The sequence below is a fragment of the Anomaloglossus baeobatrachus genome, chromosome 9 (genome assembly GCF_048569485.1).
Source record: "Anomaloglossus baeobatrachus isolate aAnoBae1 chromosome 9, aAnoBae1.hap1, whole genome shotgun sequence".
Classification (NCBI taxonomy): Eukaryota; Metazoa; Chordata; class Amphibia; order Anura; family Aromobatidae; genus Anomaloglossus; species Anomaloglossus baeobatrachus.
The window spans coordinates 197,070,815-197,093,654 of NC_134361.1; the positions used below are offsets into that span (position 1 = coordinate 197,070,815).

Below are 22,840 nucleotides of genomic sequence, written 5' to 3' on the forward strand. Positions count from 1 at the left end.
ATATATTATTAATTAAAAAATATATATTACACATACATATTGGAATTGCAGCAGATTTCCAGCAAATGTGGCACAATTAAAAATAAGGCACTTTCTAAAATATCTGACATACAGGCAAGCCAGGTGACATTAGGCATTAGGAAAGGGTTTACTGGAGTTGTTGCCCCGCCAATCACTAAACAAAAGGGCTCCCATGAGAAAAAAAAAAAAAAAAAAAAAAAAAGTAAAATAATGACTTTTCGCTGCAATCACTTACTCACTATACGCACAAATATGAGTCGGAACAAAGTCTGCCCAGTGTCTACAGAACAATGAGCATCTTGTGCTTCCAGAAGAGAAAGCAGATCGTGCTAGGCACAGCCAAGAGGTCTCTGGGTGGCACCAAGAATACCAATCTTTACAGCGTGATGCGAGATCTACACACAATCCGCAGTACTAGCAGTTAAAGGAGTCGTGCAATTGAAAATAAGTTATTAGATGTGTAGAAGAAAGGGGGCACAATAGGTTTAACTGAACACAGCGCCGCACCTGACCACAGGCTGTGTGTGGTATTGCAGCTCAGCCACTAGACCAGTTTACAATCAGAGCTCCTTTAGTTTGTCCTCTTTTTGCAGTGTACCTTCTTAAGGCTCTGTATGACGAGGCCGAGCCGCTCATTTTCCGCAGAAGTATTGGTAATGAAGGCTTTCATCTGCCGGACGTCACTCTGCAGCTCGTCTATCTTTCCCGTCAGCTTCGCTTCCCTGGAGGCCGTCTCCTTTAGCAGACTTTCTTCTCTGCTTTCCCCGTCGGCGGCTGTCCTCTTCTGGATGCTGTGGGCTTCTGCTAGCGCCTGAAAAATATACATAGAACAGGTAAGTTTCCCTATACACTGAGCAGCCCTACAAGCCAACACTTAGGCTACTTAAAGGGGGTTTCTCATGAAACAAAAGTTTATTTTAAATCAATAGATCTTAGGATATTAATAAGTTTGACAATTTGATGTAATTAAAAAAAAATGTTCCTGTGCTGAGATAAATCTTATATAAAAGTGTCCCTACTGTGTACTGTGTAATGGCTGTGTCTGACCTTACCACATTTCCTGGGCTGGAAGATTTATTTAATTTAATTTAACACATCCAATTGTGGGAATCATCATTATTTCCCGATCTATTGATTAAAATAAACTTTTTTTTTTGTGGGAAAACCCCTTTAAATTTACAGTCAGTTCTTTCATAAACTTGTAAAAGAGTCAGCAGTTCCTAAACAAACAAGGTACAAGTCACCGAACATTTACAAGCACTAATTGCCTAAAAAACCTAAAAGGGATCGCTGCAATAAAACTCCGAATTCACAAGGCATTCAATCCCAAACCTCATAAAAAGGGATATATTATTATTTACTAGGCCGCCACCGGCATAACTGACAGCTTCTACAGTGCTACAATTGCATAGGGTGTCTGAGAATATCTTTTTTGGGTCCCCCCCCCCCCTACATATTTTTTTTTAAAGTTAGCGACCATTAGCGATGACCAAATCGTTCGGTCCATTTTGATGCCCAGTCCTCGTTTACAAAGTATAATGGAAGTTAATGGGGATACTCGCGTTCCCCATTGACTTTGCTTATACACTGTAAACGAGTTCCGAGCACTAATGCGCATTACGAGCACCGAACACATCGCTCATCACTAGTGGTCCCCCCCTTTAACTGACAAATTCAGAGTTTCATCTGCTGGCATTTTCTAAGCCTTATCCTTTTTTTAAAAGTGGATTTATGACCAAAGACCACTAGTCTGATCCCCACCATAGCACTGACCGCTCCTTATGTCTCATCCCCCACCCACTTTCCACAGACTCCATGATCTGTAGCAGAAAGCTAAACACTGATCCATAGAAATTAATATAGATACATAGCAAGGGCGGAGTGACTTCACTTTTCTGCTTATGATTGGGCTGAGCGCTTCAGCAGCGCTCTGCCCAATCATTAAAAGGTAACCTGTCGGGTCCCATATACATTCCAACCTAAAAGCAGGGTGATGAGTGGCCTAAAAACCCCTTCCTACCCAACCCTGTGTTGTAATACTAATTAATTTTACACAGCATTACAGCACAGGGATGGGTAGGAAGGGGGTTTTAGGCCACACATCACCACGCTTGTAAAGGTAAAGCGCATATGGGACCTGACAGGTTCCCCTTAAAGGGAATCTGGCACCAGGTTTTTGCTCACCCATCTGAGATCAGTATAATGTAGAAACAGAGACCCTAATTCCAGTGAGCGGTCACTTACTGAGAGGGAATTTAGATTGTGAGCCCCAATGAGGACAGTGTTGCTGATTTATGGAATTAATAGCGCTATATAAGTGAATAATACTACTGAGCTGTTTGCTGTCATTTTGATAAAATGAATGCTTTCTCTGCTGCAGATCTAGCAGTTATACAGAGCTCATGAATATGCTGGACTACCTGCAACATGCCAAGTAGTCCTGTAATGATATTCCACTGCTGATTAAACAGTGATTTTATCAAAACTACACTAAGCAGCCCAGTAAGTGACATGGCTGGAATCAGGGTCCAGGCCTTTTGTCGGCTGAAACTTTTATTTTTGCACTTACCTTTTGTATGCTGGGACAAAAAGATTTATAAACTGAGAGGAGCTTCTCGGTGCCTTAGAATTTTTTTGGATTCTCTATCCTGGACTACCTGGCAGCTCACCAAGTAGTCCTGTAATGATAATCCACTGCTGATTAAACAGTGATTTTAAATCAAAACTACACTAAGCAATCCAGTAAGTGACATCACTGCAATCAGGGTCTCTTCCCCTACGTTTTGCTGCTCTAAGATTAGGTGGCAAACCCTGGTGACAGATTCCCTTTAAGAGGCTAATCCCATAAACATGATTCATTACCCATCTGAATAGTAGGTGATAAACCAGTTTTGGAGATCCCAAATTGGTGCATTATTGAATTAGCAGAGCATGTGTGACAACAGTTACATTCATTTGCAGGGGTTATGGGGCTGGTAGTGTGCGTGGCAGGGACAAACATATCTTTGGTGCAACTGCAAAAAGGCCCAAGAGATAGGGGGGCCCATTCCTACCTCCAAAGTTGGTGGAATTTTGCATTTTGATGAGATATTGGGCTGCAAAGAGACCATTTACGGTTTGTTTTTTTGCTCAGGGGCCATTTTCCATTTTTGTCCGCCAGCGTTGCGTGGTATAGTGGTGGGCCACCCCTAAGTTCACAGGGACCCCTATTCTCATGATCGGCTGAGGTCCCAGCTGTCGGACCCCCAGGAATCATACACAGGCGAGGTGATTAATGCATAAGTGGTAAAGGCATTATCACACAAAGCATTTAAAGAGCTTAAAGGAGCAGACTTTCCTCGAGCGGGTATAATCTCCACGCTGCGAGTCTGCGCTGTTGTGCAGATTAAAGAAAGTGTCTGTGACCCCATCGTTCTAAGAAAGGTGAAGGTTCAGGAAGTCAGGGAAGGAAGGCGCCTCTCCATAGCGAGCAATCACAGACTCGGGCAGCACGGTGGCTCAGTGGTTAGCACTGCAGTCTTGTGGTGGCTCAGTGGTTAGCACTGCAGCCTTGCAGCGCTGGGGTCCTGGGTTCAAATCCCACCAAGGACATCTGCAAGGAGTTTGCATGTTCTCCCTGTGTTTGCGTGGGTTTCCTCCCACAATCCAAAAACATACTGATAGGGACCTTAGATTGTGAGCCCCAATGGGGACAGTGTTGCCAATGTATGTAAAGCGCTGTGGAATTAATAGCGCTATATAAATTAATAAATATTATTACTGCACTGAACTCTATCAGGTCAATGTGCACGCGTGTCCGTGCTCAAATTTGCATCTATAGCACATAATATTTTTTGGGTCCTATATGCCGGCGCCCCGGCCCTCACGTACCTCCTTCATCTGCTTTATCTCCAGCTTCAGAGCATCGCATTCAGATTCTAGGTCACAATACTTCTGCTTTAACTCCGCATTCTCCTCCAACACGACCAAGCCGTACTGAGCCGCCTGGAATTTCTCCTCCGTGGTCTCCTGCAGCTCGGCTGACACTCGATCCAGCTCGGCCCGCAGCACGGCGACGTCTTCTCTGTTCATTGTGCTACTTTCCAGACAAGGAGAACCTGCAGATCAACCTGCAGGAGACACGGACGGCCCGTTAGACGCGCAGACGGCATTACTTTCTAGGAGAGAGAAACTGAACAGTGGAGGGAGGAGAAAGCGAATCGCGTTCCCTGCCAAGTAATCCTGCTGAGGAGGGGAAAAAAAAAAAAAAAAAGTTAAGTTAAACAAATCTCTGCAGAACAGTAATCCCATGACCTAGTTATGTGCCAAGAAGATCCCCGTCACAAGTTCTAACGATGGATCCGCAATGTTTACAAGACTTTTGGCCTCCGTTATGTGTATGGAGCCCTATGGACGTAGTGCAGAAAAAACGCGCAACAGCAATTCTCAAACAATTGGGCAACAAACACGTGTGCTACTATTTTGGATCTGTGATTTTACTGTAAATAACACAAGTGTATTGATCGCAGCTAGAATTGGACGATCCAAAAACATTTGTGGCTGACGGACGTTGCAAAGCGACACCGTAGGAAATCCATGCATCCAATGTGTCAATGTCCTACTGGGATTTCAGTGTCATACGACACATCGTTCATCGGGTAGCCCTGGCCTAAATCAGCACTATCGCCTCTTTTTTTATGATCCAAGGAAAGAAGGGAATTTTGTTACTTACCGTAAATTCCTTTTCTTCTAGCTCTTATTGGGAGACCCAGACGATTAGTTTTCTGCTGGGTCTCCCAATAAGAGCTAGAAGAAAAGGAATTTACGGTAAGTAACAAAATTCCCTTCTTCTTCGGCGCTCTATTGGGAGACCCAGACGATTGGGTGTATAGCACTGCCTCCGGAGGCCACACAAAGCAATTACACTAAAAAGTGTAAGGCCCCTCCCCTTCTGGCTATACACCCCCAGTGGGATCACTGGCTCACCAGTTTTAGTGCAAAAGCAAGAAGGAGGAAAGCCAATAACTGGTTTAAACAAATTCACTCCGAGTAACACCGGAGAACTGAAAACCGTTCAACATGAACAACATGTGTACCCGCAAACAAACCAAAAATCCCGAAGGACAACAGGGCGGGTGCTGGGTCTCCCAATAAGAGCTAGAAGAAAAGGAATTTACAGTAAGTAACAAAATTCCCTTCTTCGGCGCTCTATTGGGAGACCCAGACGATTGGGACGTCCAAAAGCTGTCCCTGGGTGGGTAAAGAAATACCTCATGTTAGAGCTGCAAGACAGCCCTCCCCTACGGGGAGGCAACTGCCGCCTGCAGGACTCTTCTACCTAGGCTGGCGTCCGCCGAAGCATAGGTATGCACCTGATAATGTTTGGTGAAAGTGTGCAGACTCGACCAGGTAGCTGCCTGGCACACCTGTTGAGCCGTAGCCTGGTGTCGTAATGCCCAGGACGCACCCACGGCTCTGGTAGAATGGGCCTATAGCCCTGATGGAACCGGAAGCCCAGCAGAACGGTAGGCTTCAAGAATTGGTTCTTTGATCCATCGAGCCAGGGTGGCCTTAGAAGCCTGCGACCCTTTGCGCTTACCAGCGACAAGGACAAAGAGTGCATCCGAACGGCGCAAGGGCGCCGTGCGGGAAATGTAGATTCTGAGTGCTCTCACCAGATCTAACAAATGTAAATCCTTCTCATACCGATGAACTGCATGAGGACAAAACGAAGGCAAAGAGATATCCTGATTAAGATGAAAAGAGGATACCACCTTCGGGAGAAACTCCTGAATGGGGCGCAGCACTACCTTGTCCTGGTGGAAGACCAGGAAGGGAGCCTTGGATGATAGCGCTGCCAGCTCAGACACTCTCCGAAGAGATGTGATCGCTACCAGAAAAACCACTTTCTGTGATAGTCTAGAAAGTGAAACCTCCCTCAGAGGCTCGAAGGGCGGCTTCTGGAGGGCAACTAGTACCCTGTTCAGATCCCATGGATCTAACGGCCGCTTGTACGGGGGTACGATATGGCAAACCCCCTGTAGGAACGTGCGCACCTTAGGAAGGCGTGCCAAACGCCTCTGAAAAAAGACGGATAGCGCCGAGACCTGACCTTTAAGGGAGCCGAGCGACAAACCTTTTTCTAACCCAGATTGCAGGAAAGAAAGAAAGGTAGGCAATGCAAATGGCCAGGGAGACACTCCCTGAGCAGAGCACCAGGATAAGAATATCCTCCACGTTCTGTGGTAGATCTTAGCGGACGTGGGCTTCCTAGCCTGTCTCATGGTGGCCACGACCCCTTGGAATAATCCTGAAGACGCTAGGATCCAGGACTCAATGGCCACACAGTCAGGTTCAGGGCCGCAGAATTCCGATGGAAAAAACGGCCCTTGGGACAGTAAGTCTGGTCGGTCTGGTAGTGCCCACGGTTGGCCGACCGTGAGCTGCCACAGATCCGGATACCACGCCCTCCTCGGCCAGTCTGGGGCGACGAGTATGACGCGGCTGCAATCGGATCTGATCTTGCGTAGCACTCTGGGCAAGAGTGCCAGAGGTGGAAACACATAAGGGAGCCGGAACTGCGACCAATCTTGCACTAGGGCGTCTGCCGCCAGCGCTCTTTGATCGCGAGACCGTGCCATGAAGGTTGGGACCTTGTTGTTGTGCCGGGACGCCATGAGGTCGACGTCCGGCCTTCCCCATCGGCGACAGATTTCCTGAAACACGTCTGGGTGAAGGTACCATTCCCCTGCGTCCATGCCCTGGCGACTGAGGAAGTCTGCTTCCCAGTTTTCTACGCCGGGGATGTGAACTGCGGATATGGTGGAGGCCGTGGCTTCCACCCACATCAGAATCCGCCGGACTTCCTGGAAGGCTTGCCGACTGCGTGTCCCCCCTTGGTGGTTGATGTATGCCACCGCTGTGGAGTTGTCCGACTGAATTCGGATCTGCCTCCCTTCCAGCCACTGCTGGAAGGCTAGTAGGGCAAGATACACTGCTCTGATTTCCAGAACATTGATCTGAAGGGTGGACTCCTGCTGAGTCCACGTACCCTGAGCCCTGTGGTGGAGAAAAACTGCTCCCCACCCTGACAGACTCGCGTCTGTCGTGACCACCGCCCAAGACGGTGGTAGGAAGGATCTTCCCTGTGACAATGAGGTGGGAAGAAGCCACCACTGCAGAGAGTCCTTGGCCGTCTGGGAAAGGGAGACTTTCCTGTCCAGGGATTTTGACTTCCCGTCCCATTGGCGGAGAATGTCCCATTGAAGTGGGCGCAGATGAAACTGCGCAAACGGAACCGCCTCCATTGCCGCCACCATCTTCCCGAGGAAGTGCATGAGGCGTCTTAAGGAGTGCGACTTACTTTGAAGGAGAGCCTGCACCCCAGTCTGTAGAGACCGCTGCTTGTCCAGCGGAAGCTTCACTATCGCTGAGAGAGTATGAAACTCCATGCCAAGATACGTTAGTGATTGGGTCGGTGACAGATTTGACTTTGAGAAGTTGATGATCCACCCGAACGTCTGGAGAGTCTCCAGTGCAACAGTCAAGCTGAGTTGGCATGCCTCTTGAGAGGGTGCCTTGACCAGTAGATCGTCCAAGTAAGGGATCACAGAGTGTCCCTGAGAGTGCAAGACTGCTACCACTGCCGCCATGATCTTGGTGAACACCCGTGGGGCTGTCGCCAGACCAAATGGCAGAGCTACGAACTGAAGATGGTCGTCTCCTATCACGAAGCGGAGAAAGCGTTGGTGCTCTGTAGCAATCGGCACGTGGAGATAAGCATCCTTGATGTCTATTGATGCTAGGAAATCTCCTTGAGACATTGAGGCAATGACTGAGCGGAGGGATTCCATCCGGAACCGCCTGGCGTTCACATGCTTGTTGAGCAGTTTTAGGTCCAGAACAGGACGGAATGAGCCGTCCTTTTTTGGCACCACAAAGAGATTGGAGTAAAAACCTTGACCTCGTTCCTGAAGAGGAACAGGGACCACCACTCCTTCTGCTCTTAGAGAATTCACCGCCTGCAGAAGGGCATCTGCTCGGTCGGGATGTGGGGAAGTTCTGAAGAACCGAGGCGGAGGATGAGAACTGAACTCTATCCTGTACCCGTGAGACAAAATGTCTGTTACCCACCGGTCTTTGACCTGTGGCAGCCAAATGTCGCAAAAACGGGAGAGCCTGCCACCGACCGAGGATGCGGAGGGAGGCGGCCAAAAGTCATGAGGCAGCCGCCTTGGAAGCGGTACCTCCGGTTGCTTTCTTGGGGCGTGAGTGAGCCCGCCAGGAATCAGAGCTCCTTTGCTCTTTCTGAGTCCCTTTGGACGAGGAGAATTGGGGCTTGCCCGAGCCTCGAAAGGACCGAAACTTTGACTGCCACTTCCTCTGTGGAGGTTTGCTTGATCTGGGCTGGGGTAAGGAGGAGTCCTTACCTTTGGACTGTTTTATGATTTCCGCCAATTGCTCACCAAACAGTCTGTCTCCAGATAATGGCAAGCTGGTTAAACATTTTTTAGAAGCAGAATCTGCTTTCCATTCCTTTAACCACAAGGCTCTGCGCAAAACTACAGAGTTGGCGGATGCCATTGAGGTACGGCTCGTAGAGTCCAGTACCGCATTGATAGCGTAGGTCGCAAACGCAGACATTTGCGTAGTTAGGGACGCCACTTGCGGCACAGCTGGACGTATGAGAGAGTCCACCTGTGCCAGACCAGCTGAAATAGCTTGGAGCGCCCACACGGCCGCGAATGCTGGAGCAAACGACGCGCCGATAGCTTCATAGACAGATTTCAACCAAAGGTCCATCTGTCTGTCATTGGCATCTTTAAGTGAAGCCCCATCCTCCACTGCAACTATGGATCTAGCTGCAAGCCTGGATATTGGAGGGTCCACCTTTGGACACTGGGTCCAGCGTTTGACCACGTCAGGGGGAAAAGGATAACGTGTATCCTTAAGGCGTTTAGAAAAACGCTTGTCCGGATAAGTATTGTGTTTCTGGATGGATTCTCTGAAGTCAGAGTAGTCCAGAAAAGTACTCAATTTACGCTTGGGATACAGGAAATGGAATTTCTCCTGCTGTGCAGCTGCCTCCTCTGCAGAAGGGGCTGGGGGAGAAATATCCAACAGCCTATTGATGGCCGCTATAAGGTCATTTACCATGGCGTCACCATCTGGCGTATCCAAATTGAGTGCGGCGTCAGGACAAGACTCCTGATCACCCACCTCTGAGCCATCATATAGAGACCCTTCTCGCTGAGACCCTGATCCGCGTGATGACGTGGAGGGTCTCTCCCAGCGAGCTCGCTTAGGCGGACTGGGACTGTCATCCGAGTCAGAGCCCTCAGCCTGTGATGCCTGGGACCCCCTTGAATTACGGATTAATTCCAGCTGAGGGGGGCCGGGGAACATAGACACAGCGGTGTCCATGGTCTGAGCAACTGTCCTGGACTGCAAGGTCTCCAGGATTTTTGTCATAGTCACAGACATTTTATCAGCAAAGACTGCAAATTCTGTCCCCGTCACCGGGGTAGGGTTCACAGGCGTCTCTGCCTGGGCTACCACCACAATAGGCTCTGGCTGACGAAGTGCCACTGGGACTGAACATTGCACACAATGAGAGTCGTTGGAGCCTGCTGGTAGATTAGCCCCACATGCTGTACAAGCAGCGTATACAGCCCGTGCCTTGGCACCCTTGCGTTTTGCGGATGACATGCTGTTGTCTCCTCAAAGCAATATAGGGTGTACAGCCAAGAAGCGACCTTACAGTGCAGTAAACAAATATAACACTGTGGCACTAGTGGGGCCGCACGTATGTGCTGCTTACCGCCCGCTTAGCGCGGGTGTGTGGTCGCCAGAAAACCCTTAGCCTGGGTCCCTCAGAGCCTGCGTCCGTTCTCCAGCCAGACTGCATGTGTATAATGGCTGCCGGCGTCCTGGGGAGCTGCAAGCCTGGGGGCGGGCCTAGGGCGTGCACAGAGAAAAAGCGCGAAGCCTGTATCCTACTGTGCTCAGTGAGAGGGCTGGAGCATGTAAATCGTGCTCCAGCCCTCGGCGCTGCCGATTGAACAACGTCTCTCCCCTACCCTGATTGACAGGGTGGGGGGCGTTAACGAAGCGGAGCTAGGCCGCAGAAAGCCGGGGACTAAAGTTAGAAGCGCCGCCGCCGTAAAAGCGCGGTCGGCGCGTCCCCGGCGCACTACAAGTCGCAGCTGCGCCGCCGCTCCAGGGGCGGTCGGCGCGGCGATCCACACACATAAAGTCCCCCAGTAATCTGCGGGGACTATAAGCCCAGCGCACAGCGCTACAGTCCCCGGCGCACTAGCACACCCAGCAAGCCTGGGGTGTGCGTGGCCTGCCATACGGGGACACAGTACCTGAAAGTTGCAGGGCCTTGTCCCTGAACGGCACTCCCGCTCCACATCCAGCAGGTTCTATGGGTCTGTGGATGGAGCCCGGCCTCAGGGCTTGGTGGCCGGTAAGATCCCACTTCCTCAGAGCCCCCCAGGGGGATGGGGAAGGAAAACAGCATGTGGGCTCCAGCCTCCGTACCCGCAATGGGTACCTCAACCTTACAAACCACAAGTGGGGTAAGAAGGGAGCATGCTGGGGGCCCTAGTATGGGCCCTCTTTTCTTCCATCCGATATAGTCAGCAGCTACTGCTGACTAAACAGTGGAGCTATGCGTGGATGTCTGACCTCCTTCGCACAAAGCAGAAAACTGGTGAGCCAGTGATCCCACTGGGGGTGTATAGCCAGAAGGGGAGGGGCCTTACACTTTTTAGTGTAATTGCTTTGTGTGGCCTCCGGAGGCAGTGCTATACACCCAATCGTCTGGGTCTCCCAATAGAGCGCCGAAGAAAGGGGTCTTCAGAGATGGACCCCCTACTCAGTTATAGCACGTGCTTGCAACACAAGATGGAAATATCCCCAAGGAACGAACATGCGGAGCAATGAAAGGTTTCCAACAAAGATGTTTTCTTGATGACAGCTAAGGCCAGCTTCATGTGCAACTACAAGCATGTCCCCACTATTCTGAGGGCATATATCGCGCCTCGGGGCAGCCGAGCTGCTCGGATCTGGGCGATCCGTGGCTTGAGGGGTCCCGGATACGGGGGCACCGTCGAACAGTTTTTAAATTCAAAAAGAAAAAAAAAATAAAAAAAAGTCCGACTACGCCACTTTAGGTGCGCGGCCAGGGATGATAGGGCCGCCACTGCCGGTCTTCCCTGGGGGTGATGGATGGGGGCAGCATGGATGGTGGAGCCCTCCGTGAGTAGGGCTTTTCCCCAGGGGTAGGTAAGGGTTAATGTGGAGGCGCGCAGCAATAAGTCAGTCCAGACAGGGAAGTGCAGTTTGGTCACTTTACTTACAGCTGGGTTCGCACGCTAGGGACGTGCTGGTGTGCCAGAGTCCTGTCTCCACCAACCTGGTGCCACTCGCCCACTGGTGCGTGCATGCGTGTGCGTGTGTCCCCTCCCTGGCGTGGAGCACCTGGAGGTCCTGGTGTCTGGGTCCTACCGCAGGCAGCTTGAACTATTTAAGGGAATATGTCCCAGTCCTCCCTTTGCTGTTGATGCCTCGGACAACAGTGGTGGCAGAGGAGTCTTGGAAACCCACCCGCTTGGCAGAGTTAACAGATGGCTTGAAGTCCTGGTCTGTTCTGGGTTCTGCACCCCGTGTGTGCAAAGTACTGTGAGCCCTGGATGTCCACCCCACAGGATCCCCATGTCCTTGGAGCTTGCTCTCTCACTCTCCAGCTACTTTCTCCCCTGAGTGGCTGTTCTCAGGTCCTTGCGGTGTCTTTCTACGACTCTGTCTCAGCATTCTTTTGTCTGTCTGTCTTGACACCTTTCTTATGACTGTTCACTTTCACTTACTTCACTTAACTTCCTCCAACTTCACTCATTTTGTAAACTGACTATTCCGCTGTCTACCCACACCTCCCAGGCCACCCGCTCCTTCCCCAGGTCTGATCTGTCCCCCCTCAGTTGGCTGCCTATTAGCTCAGAGTGCCAAGCCCTGTCACCTGGATCTATGGGAGTCTCGTGCGCGCGTGTGACTGGCACAGTTAAGCAGGACCCGAGCTGTTGCAGTGACGTTACCCTGTTTTGTGACACCTGGTTACCACAGGGGCGTCACATGTAAGGCTACTTTCACACATCCGGTTTGAGCCCTGCGGCTCAATCCGGCTGTGAAAACTATGCAACGGATGCGGCGAAAACACCGCATCCTTTGCATAAGTTTTTACATGCAGCCCGTCTGGTTTTTTCCAGTTGCGGCATGCTACTGAGCATGCGCAGTGGAAAAACCGCATGCGGCGAGCGGATGCGGTTTTTTCCGCATCGCGCCGCATCCGGCCTCCATAGGTATGCATTGAAGAATGCGCCGCAGCGGCCGGATGCGGTGCGATGCGGTGTTTTTTGCCGGAGCAAAAAACGTTGCAGGGAACGTTCGATCCGGCCGCGGCATCGGCTAAATCTGCCGCATGCGGCAAAAACCGGACCGAACGCAAGCCCCTGCGGCACAATACGGCACTAATGTAAGTCTATGCAAAAAAAAACGCAACCGGCGTTACAAAAGCCGGTTGCGGTTTTTATGCAGAACGCCGTATTGTGCCGCAGAGCAAAAATCCGGATGTGTGAAAGTAGCCTAAGTGGATGTCCAACAGTGCCTATATGACCACCTCTCCAAGAAGGCGGCCCCATAAACTCCTACCGCCTATAATCCTCAAATCTTTCATTGTGTATGTATGTGTATACATGTGTGTAATATATATATACATACATACATACATACATAACATCGCTTGAAGTACGACGGCACTGGAGGAGAGTATAGGCTTTGTTATTTTTGAGGGGAATGATGAGAAGGGATTGTCCAAGTAGTGGAAAAAAATGCCTTTAATACTGGTTTTGCAGTAAATCCTGATTTGTAATAGAGACCCCCTTCCACGTGCAATAGGGCAAGGGTCAGTATGTGCCTCTGTGCCTCCAAACACCAGGATCCGGCCCTGCTCTGGTCTGCTCTAACAGCAGGTATGTAGAGGGGGAAACATCCAAATTTCTCGTCACAACCTCAACAAAAAAAAAAAAAAAAATCACCCCATTTCTCGAATCACACAGCTTGTGGTGAAGCTCGACTTGTGCTCTTTACACGCCACCAGTCAGTCACACAGGAAGCCATCGTGAACTTCCCCATAACCACAGTCTGCAGACGGCCCGCTGATGGGGCCAAGGCCACAGCTACACCCCCAGTGCTGTGAATACCTACAGTAATCCTGCTGATGCATCGAGAAGAGAATCTAACAGATGGCATTTTCTCCTAATAATGGTGCATTACAGATGAAGACCCTACAAGCTGCTCATAACACAGATGTAAGCCTTCAGTGAACAAAAGGAGGGAATGGAAGACATTGAGCAAACCAAAAAGCTGGGCACTCGTATTAGGAGGTGCTCCCGTTTCAGCTGCAGTGCATCCATCCATGTGTGAGGCATATACATAATACATGCAGTCAACTGAGGCAAAGCAGTTGAGCTCCTTTATTAGCGTTGCAGACAATAACAGAAGCAGCAAAGGACCCGGGGAGGGTGAATAAAGCACAGTTTGGGGTTTTTTTGCAGAATATACCAAAAAAAAAAAAATGATGTGGTGTGCACAAACCCTAGGAGTTTCCTGATTTAGGAAAAACCCTGTAAATAAGCCAGCCGCAGTGCCTTCTTAGGCGGGTGTACACTTGTCGGCTTCACAAGCACACCGCGCATGATCAGAAGACTCCTGCGCAGAGCACGTCTAACGCCGCCAAGCAAACACCAGGCTAAGAAGGCTGCGCGAATGAGAAGCGAACACGTGCAGGATTCCAGGAGCCTATGTAAATCCATAGTATCACACCCACAGGGGCGTGATACCACAGAAAAAGGGCAAACTAGACGGAGCGAAGCGACGCCCAAGGGACTAGTCCCTCTGCTCATTTACATACAGACCATGTAAGTTAGAAAACACACACACATACATACATACATACATACATACATTTTACACAATATTACAACACAGGGATGGAGAGGAAGGAGTTTCTAGGACACACATCACCCTGCTTGTAGGTTAGAGCCAATATGGGACCTGACAGGTTCCCTTTAAGAAAAATGCATTTTTTTTGGCGCTTTTGTCTACCAGAAGGTACAGAAAATCTCTGAACACCGCCTCACTATTCCTGCAACAATTTAATCCGAAGGTTAAAGGGAACCTGTCACCAGAATTTTCACTATTAAACTAAAAGACTCCCCTTCTGCAGCTCCTGGGCTGCCTTCTATAAAGGTTCATCTTGCTACTGGCCCCCCTTTCAGACGTAAATAACTTTATAAAATATTACCTTTTGGTATGCGAATGAGCTTTGCTGGCCACGGGGGCGGGCTGTATTGCGTCCGTTATTCCCCCTCCTGCCGCTGTTCGCTGTCCTCCAGTGTTGATTGACATAGATGAGGCCACCGCCATCATGTTACACAGTGCTCCTGAAGTCTGGCGCATGCGCAGTGGCACTATCGCGGGACTGAGCACTGTTCAAATTGCGAGCGCCGGTGAGGTTATTGCGCATGCGCGAGATTCTGGACTGGTACTTAGATGACATTGTCATCACCACCGTCATCCAAGTAGCCGCCCATAATCTCGCACATACACAGGGGCTCTATCGCAGGACTGAGCACTGTTCAAATTGCGAGCGCCGGTGATGTTATTGCGCATGCACGACTACTTGGATGACGCTGGTGATGACAATGTCATCACCAGCGTCATCCAAGTACCTGCCCATAGTCTCGCACCTGCGCAATAAGATCACCGGCGCTCGCGATTTGAACAGTGCTCAGTCCCGCGATAGTACCACTGGACATGCGAGAGACTTCAGGAGCACTGCGTAACATGAGGGCGGCGGCCTCATCTATGTCAAACAACACTGGGGGACGGCGAACAGCGGCAGGAGGGGGAATAACGGACGCAATACAGCCCGCCCTCGTGGCCAGCAAACCTCATTAACATAGCAAAAGGTAATATTTTATAAAGTTGTTATTTAGGTCTGAAAGGAGGGCCAGTAGCAAGATGAACCTTACTAGAATGCAGCCAATGAACTGCAAAAGGGGAGTCTCTTAGTTTCATAGCGAAAATTCTAGTGACAGGTTCCCTTTAAGGGATAACTTCCTGATCGCTGGGGGTCTGTCCAATCCAGAGAGTTGTTTTCCTCCCCATCCACCCTTCAGAGCCTGGTTCTTTACATTACACGTGAACACAGCCATAGACACCTAGGTGTATGGGTCATCTGGCTCACTCCATGACTAGTCCAGAACAGACATCAGATAGATATTGAACAGTCTAATACCAGTCACCAGCCATGATCCCGCAATTACTAGTCTACACGATGCTGAAGTTGGTTTCTTATTCGTCCAGTTTCTTATTCGGCAATTTAGTTTTTTCAGTTTTTTATGCATTTATCAACAAAAATAACACATCACAATAATAAAATACAATGCACTGATGTGCCCTAATATAAATACACTCAAAACCAGCTGCGAAAATTATAAAACTGGCAAAAAAAAATGGGCATCAAAGTGGGCACCAAAGTATGTTAGTGAAAGGGTAAAATGGCTTTGGGACACTGATCTAATACCACAATTGCATATCTAGTGATGCCCCTAATCAAACTCAAGTGACACTAGCCTGACCTAAAGGGGTTCTGGGCATCAGAACTGGCATCAAAGTGGGCAAAACTCCAGTTTTCACAGATTTGAATAAGTAACCAGTGTTTTTGAGGGGTTAAATGGCTTTGCGCCACTAATCTAACACCACATTTACATACCTAGTAATGTCTCACATCAAATTAACAACACTCCAGCCTGGCCCAAAGGGGTTCTGGGCATCAGAACTGGCATCAAACTGGGCAAATGGCCATATTTTACAGATTTGAAAAAGTAATGATGTTTTTGAGGGGTTAAATAGATTTGGGCCACTGATCTCACACCACATTTAAATACCTAGTGATGCCACACATCAAATTCAGATCACTCCAGCCTGGCCCAAACAGGTTCTGGCCATTCAGTGATCTGAATTTGATGTGTGGCATCACTAGGTATGCAAATGTAGTGTGAGATCAGTGGCCCGAAGCCATTTAACCATTCAAAAACACCAGTTACTTATTCAAATCTGTTAAAACTAGGGTTTTGCCCTTTTTGATGCCAGTTCTGATACCCAGAACCTGTTTGGGCCAGGCTGGAGTGATCTGAATTTGATGTGTGACATCTCCAGGTATGTAAATGTGGTGTGAGATCAGTGGCCCAAAGCCATTTAACCCCTCAAAAACACCAGTTACTTATTCAAATCTGTGAAAAGTGGGTTTTGCCCACTTTGATGCCAGTTCTGATGCCCAGAATCTGTTTGGGCCAGGCTGGAGGGATCTGAATTTGATGTGTGACATCTCCAGGTATGTAAATGTGGTTTGAGATCAGTGGCCCAAAGCCATTTAACCCCTCAAAAACACCAGTTACTTATTCAAATCTGTAAAATCTGGCCATTTGCCCAATTTGATGCCAGTTCTGATGCCCAAAACCCCTTTAGGTCAGGCTGGTGTCACTTGAGTTTGATTAGGGGCATCACTAGATATGCAATTGTGGTGTTAGATCAGTGGCCCAAAGCCATTTTACCCTTTCACTAACATACTTTGGTGCCCACTTTGATGCCCATTTTTTTTGCCAGTTTTATAATTTTCGCAGCTGGTTTTGAGTGTATTTATATTAGGGCACATCAGTGCATTGTATTTTATTATTGTGGTGTGTTATTTTTGTTGATAAATGCATAAAAAAACTGAAAAAACTAAATTGCCGAAGAAACTGATGAATAAGAAACCAACTTCAGCATCGTCTAGTCTACAGTAGAAGAAAAAAAAAAAAAAAAAAATGGGTGTAGGGGAGTAAATTATATCAAAGAGCTCCCTGATGGATTCCCAGTTGACTCATTCTGCAGTGAGTGCAACGTAGAGGTTATAAAAAGCAAAATTTTTAATGTAAAAGTGATTTTAAAACAAGAAAAAAAAAAAAAAAAAAAGTAGTCAACCCATTTAACACTTTGTGGGCACCTCTTCATGACAGTTCCCCCTTCTTGAAGTGCAGGAGTCATTACTGTCACTGCAGCAGGTAACCAAGGTCAAGAGCAGTGTATACAGATAACTCCCACCCCTCAGAGATTTGCTGGGAGCAGTAGTTCCACCACACAGGGCCAGGCAGCAGATGCTGGACTCGGGTCACGTGATGCTGCAAGCTCCGGGCAAGGAGAAACTACTGACTCCTCCTGCAAACAATAACCGAACGGGAGGGCGCGATAAACAAAACACAAGAAAGCAAATCAACAATAAAAAAAAAAAAAAAAAACGCCCGCCCGCGGTGGTCATAGGACTTACTTCTTTATGAGCCTCCGTGTCGTGTGTTTTTACACGGCCATTAGACGGACAGGGGAGCCGTCGGTTTGTGTGCAGAGCTCAGGGATGTGCGGACCGCTGCCTGCTCTTTCTCTCCGCCTGTTTCCGGTACCTCAGTCATCAGGGGAACGACCGAACTCCGTTTGGTTTTGAAAAGCTTCTCCCGCCCTGTATTCACGCTGAAGTGACTTCTGATTGGTCGCCCGCTTTGTCAATCTCTTTATTGTGCACGCCCATATAGAATGTCGAGCGCTGATTGGCTCTTTTAATATAGGGGGTTGTGGTTGTGTTTTCTACCGGCTCGTCTGTGCAGTCAGTGCTACGTGGGCACTGGTGTGCGTTGTGCCGGTCGTAGGTCACCTCTGGTGAGTGTGTACAGGGAATCAGGCGGGAAATCACCAATAGCAACTCCATAACACGAAACCGTATTCCCGACACATTTCTGACAGGAAAATCACCACAAAAGTGTTATAATGTGAGGGATAGTTGTAGTTCTCTATGTAATGTGTGTCACATTACCATATAATGACCTGAAAAACAGGAAAAAATGTACAAGTGAGGTAAAATAGTGAAAAAAACACCATCCCGCCATTGTTTTGGGGGTTTAGGTTTCACAGTGTTCATTGTATGGTAATAAGTTACTAGAAATTATAATTCTCCTGGTCAGGGCGGTTTCAACGATACCGAACTTGGATATTTTGACCATTGGCACCATCTTTCAAGACTTTCAGCCCTCACAAAGCCTCTGCTGGGGTTATGGCGATAGTTTACACCTGCTGGGCTTGTGGCGCTGATCCTTAAAGGGATTGTCCACTACTGGATACTCTTCATAGATCAGGGGTCTCAGGCTAAACTGGAGTCCGGGTCACTTTTATAAATCCGGCGTCATTATGACATATAAGTAAATGGTATCGTGATACCTAGTGTACTGTGACCACTCAGTCCCCTATATACAGTATATTGACCCCACAGCCCCTTATATAGAGTATATTTACCCCACAGCCCCCTATATACAGTATACTGACCCCATAGCTTCATATATACAGTATACTGACCCCACAGCCCCCTATATACAGTATATTAACCCCACAGCCCCCTATATACAGTATACTGCCCCATAGCTTCATATAGTATACTGACCCCACAGACCCCTATATACAGTATACTGACCCCACAGACCCCTATATACAGTATACTGACCCCAAAGTTCCCTATATTCAGTATACTGACCCCACAGCTTCCTATATACAGTATACTGACCCCACAGCCCCCTATATATGGTATATTTAACCCCACAGCCCCCTATATACAGTATACTAACCCCATAGCTTCCTATATACAGTATACTGACCCCACAGCTCCTTATATACAGTATACTGACCCCACAGCCCCCTATATACAGTATATTAACCCCACAGCCCCCTATATACAGTATATTTACCCCACAGCCCCCTATATACAGTATACTGCCCCATAGCTTCATATAGTATACTGACCCCACAGACCCCTATATACAGTATACTGAACCCAAAGTTCCCTATATTCAGTATACTGACCCCACAGCTTCCTATATACAGTATACTGACCCCACCCACAGCCCCCTATATATGGTATATTTAACCCCACAGCCCCCTATATACAGTATACTAACCCCATAGCTTCCTATATACAGTATACTGACCCCACAGCTCCTTATATACAGTATACTGACCCCACAGCTCCTTATATACAGTATACTGACCCCATAGCCCCCTATATACTAGTGATGGACAGTCCGGCTCTTTTTGGTTATCCAGATCCCATGGCTCTACTCACCAAAAAGAACCGGCTCTTTAAGATCGTTCATGGATCCCTATGTGAACACATAATTAAGATTATATTAAAGGGAACCTGTCATCAGAAATTTGGCTTTCAACCTAAATGTTTCCCCCTCTGCAGCTCCTGGGCTGCATTCTAGTAAGGTTTCTATACTTTTTGTGCCCCCTTTTAAACCAAAATAAATACTTTATAAAACTGTACCTTTCGGTTTGAAAATCTTGTAAATCGTCCATGGGGGCGGGCCGTGTGGCGTCCGTTGCTGTATTTTACGCCGTCCCACATGCTCCAAATCATCCCTCAGGACGCCGCCCACTGCGCCCGAGGTCCCGTGCACGCCAGGACACCTAGTGACGTGGTCGCAGGCATGAGAGTATGGGCAGCGCTGTGATTGCATCGCAAGTGCCCGCCCATACTCTCGTGCCCGCCCTTTCCCCACTGCCTCCAGCGTTCTGCGCCGGCCTGACGTCACCTCCTTCCCATCGTACCCTGCAGCAGGAAATAGATGGGAGGGGCGGAGCAGGCCACTACAGGAGAAGCGGAGAGGATCTGAGTGACGTACAGAGGGGAGAGCGCGCCCACGAGAGTATGGGCGCACACTTGCGATGCCATCACAGCGCCTCCCATACTCTCGTGCGTGCGACCACGTCACCAGGTGTCCTGGCGTGCACGGGACCTCGGGCGCAGTGGGCGGCGTCCTGAGGGATGATTTGGAGCACGGGGGACGGCGTAAGGGACAGCAACGGACGCCACACGGCCCGCCCCCATGGACGATTTACAAGATTTTCAAACCGAAAGGTACAGTTTTATAAAGTATTTATTTTGGTTTAAAAGGGGGCACAAAAAGTATAGGAACCTTACTAGAATGCAGCCCAGGAGCTGCAGAGGGGGAAACATTTAGGTTGAAAGCCAAATTTCTGATGACAGGTTCCCTTTAATGCTGCTGAAACCCCGCCCACCCTCGGCTAAACCACGCCCACTCACAATGGGCCAATTAAATTGTTGCAGGGGCGGGGTTTAGTTCAGGTGGATGTGGTTTCATCCACTGAACACTGGACTTACGCCCAGTGAGAGCTGTTTAGAGAATTTAGTGGGTCTCACTGTTGTGCCGCCTCCTGTCAGTCACAGCAGGGAGCTGGATCTTTGTGTCGGATCGTTTGCGACCGACACATCACTACTATATACAGTATACTGACTCCACAGCCCCCTATATACAGTATGATTCCCTCACATCTCCCTAGATACAGTATACTGACCCTCACAGTCCCCTATATACCGTATGATGTCCTCACAGCTGCCTATATACAGTATACCGACCCTCACGGCCTCCTATATACAGTATACTGACCCCATAGCTCCCTGTATGCAGTATACTGACCCCACAGCTTCCTATATACAGTTTACTAACCCCACAGCCCCTATATACAGTATACTGACCCCAAGCTTCCTATATACAGTATACTGACCCCACAGCTTCCTATATACAGTATATTAACTCCACAGTGTCCTATATACAGTATGATGCACTCACAGCTCCCTAGATACAGTATACTGACCCTACAGCCCATTTTATAGTGTGGCCCCCACAGCTTCCTATATACAGTATGATAACCCAATACTCCCATATATATATATATATATATATATATATATATATATATATATATATATATATATATATATATATATATATATTGCCATCTCTATTCTCTATACAATATGGAGTCCACACTTTTATATATCCAGTATAATGTCAGCACAGCTCTCTATATGCTCCATGTTTTCCCTATATAGAATATGAGATGAGATCTACACAGCCCATCTACACAGTATGATGGCCCTCACAGCTCCCCTAGAAAGAATGATGGCCTCACAGCTCTCATATACACAGGATGATGGCTCTCTAAATACAGTATGATCTCACAACCACCTATATGCAGTAAAATGGGCCTACAGTCACCTACATACAGTATGATGGCCCCACAGACCCCTATTCTATATACAGTATCAGATCCAAACAACCCCTATATACAGTATGAATGTCCCCCACAGGTTCCTATATACAGTATGATGTCCCCATATCCCCCTAAACACAGTATAATATCCCCACTTTATACAAAATGATGGCTCTTCCAGCTCCTTATGTACGGTGAGGACCTCCAAAGGCCCCCTACAAACAGTATAATGAAACCAAAACCCTCTTCATACAGTTATAAGGCCCACTGCCCCCTATATGAAGTAAAAGAAAAGGTGCTAATGTCGATATTGTCTAAAAATGTGCCTGATAAATTACTGGAATAAATATAATGGTCTTAACTGATTAAACTGGTAAGTGTACCCACATAAATCTATATATATAATTGCCTTATTCTGTCTGTTTGTCTGTCTGTCTATCTGTCTGTCTGTCATGCTCCGAAATTGTGTCCTTACGGTGACACAAAGCTGATTGGCCGCTGGGCTCGCCATGGCCCCGCCCCCCCACACGGATTGGCCTCTCGCCCCGGCTCTCTGCAGGCCCCGCCCCCCTCACGCAATGCACGCTCGCTCTGGCCCAACTGACACGAAGCTCCGATTCCCAGGTGAGTACACACACACACATCAGATCACACTCACTCTCACACTCACTCTCACACACACCTCACACATCACAACATGCTGGGATATCTCTTGCTTCTACACCGGCTCCGTCAGGATCCCAGCAGCGCCAGACATAACCTTGCGATGCTGGGATCTTCACGGAGGCCGTGAAAGCTGGTAACCATTATACACATCGGGTAACTAAGGTCCCTTAGTTACCCGATGTGTATCATAGTTACCAGTGTACACCGGCTCACACTCACTCTCACACACACATCACACACACATCACATCGCATCCACACATCAAGGTCCTGCAGCGGCGGAAAATACAGACACATAACAGCACACACATAACAGCACACACATAACAGCACACACATAACAGCACACACATAACAGCACACACATAACAGCACACACATAACAGCACACACATAACAGCACACACATAACAGCACACACATAACAGCACACACATAACAGCACACAGATAACAGCACACACATACACACACACAAATCAGATCACACTCACTCACACACACACATCACATCGCATCCACATACTCACAACATCCTGGGATGTCGCTTGCTTCTCGGCCTCGATACTGTGCTGTTGTGATCTTCCAGGACCTGCCGGAGGATCACATGGCCAGAAGCATGTGATATCCCCGGATGTTGTGAGTATAAGCGCGTATGTGCGATATCGTCAGTGTCTGTGTGTGTGAGTGTATGCGATCGGGTGTGTGTGAGTGGATGCGATCGGGTGTGTGTGAGTGGATGCGATCGGGTGTGTGTGAGTTGATGCGATCGGGTGTGTGTGAGTGGATGCGATCGGGTGTGTGAGTGTCGGCAGAGGAGCACGGCGTGCTGGAGGAGGCTGGGAGCAGAGAGGCTGATCATGGGGAAGGCTGGGAGGAGAGAGGCTGATGCTGGGGGAGGCTGGGAGGGGGAGGCTGGGACGAGGGAGGCTGATGCTGGTGGAGGCTGATGCTTGG

The 22,840-nt window shown here is 48.6% G+C and overlaps 1 protein-coding gene across 2 annotated transcripts in view; it reads right to left on the reverse strand.

Moving 5' to 3' along the window:
* LOC142251411 (protein bicaudal D homolog 2-like) overlaps positions 1–17,579 on the reverse strand; it is a 60,106-nt gene extending 42,527 nt beyond the window's left edge. The window contains exons 1-3 of one of the 2 annotated variants that reach the window (XM_075324185.1): positions 17,432–17,579; positions 3,892–4,130; positions 620–832 (exon numbers count right to left, since the gene is read on the reverse strand). In XM_075324185.1, coding sequence (XP_075180300.1) covers positions 620–832; positions 3,892–4,092 — 414 coding nt within the window. In that variant the 5' untranslated portion in view covers positions 4,093–4,130; positions 17,432–17,579. Of the gene's footprint in view, positions 1–619; positions 833–3,891; positions 4,199–17,431 lie in introns of those variants that run through there. The other variant, XM_075324186.1, reaches the window with a different exon arrangement.
* Between the last annotated feature and the right edge of the window lie 5,261 nt (positions 17,580–22,840).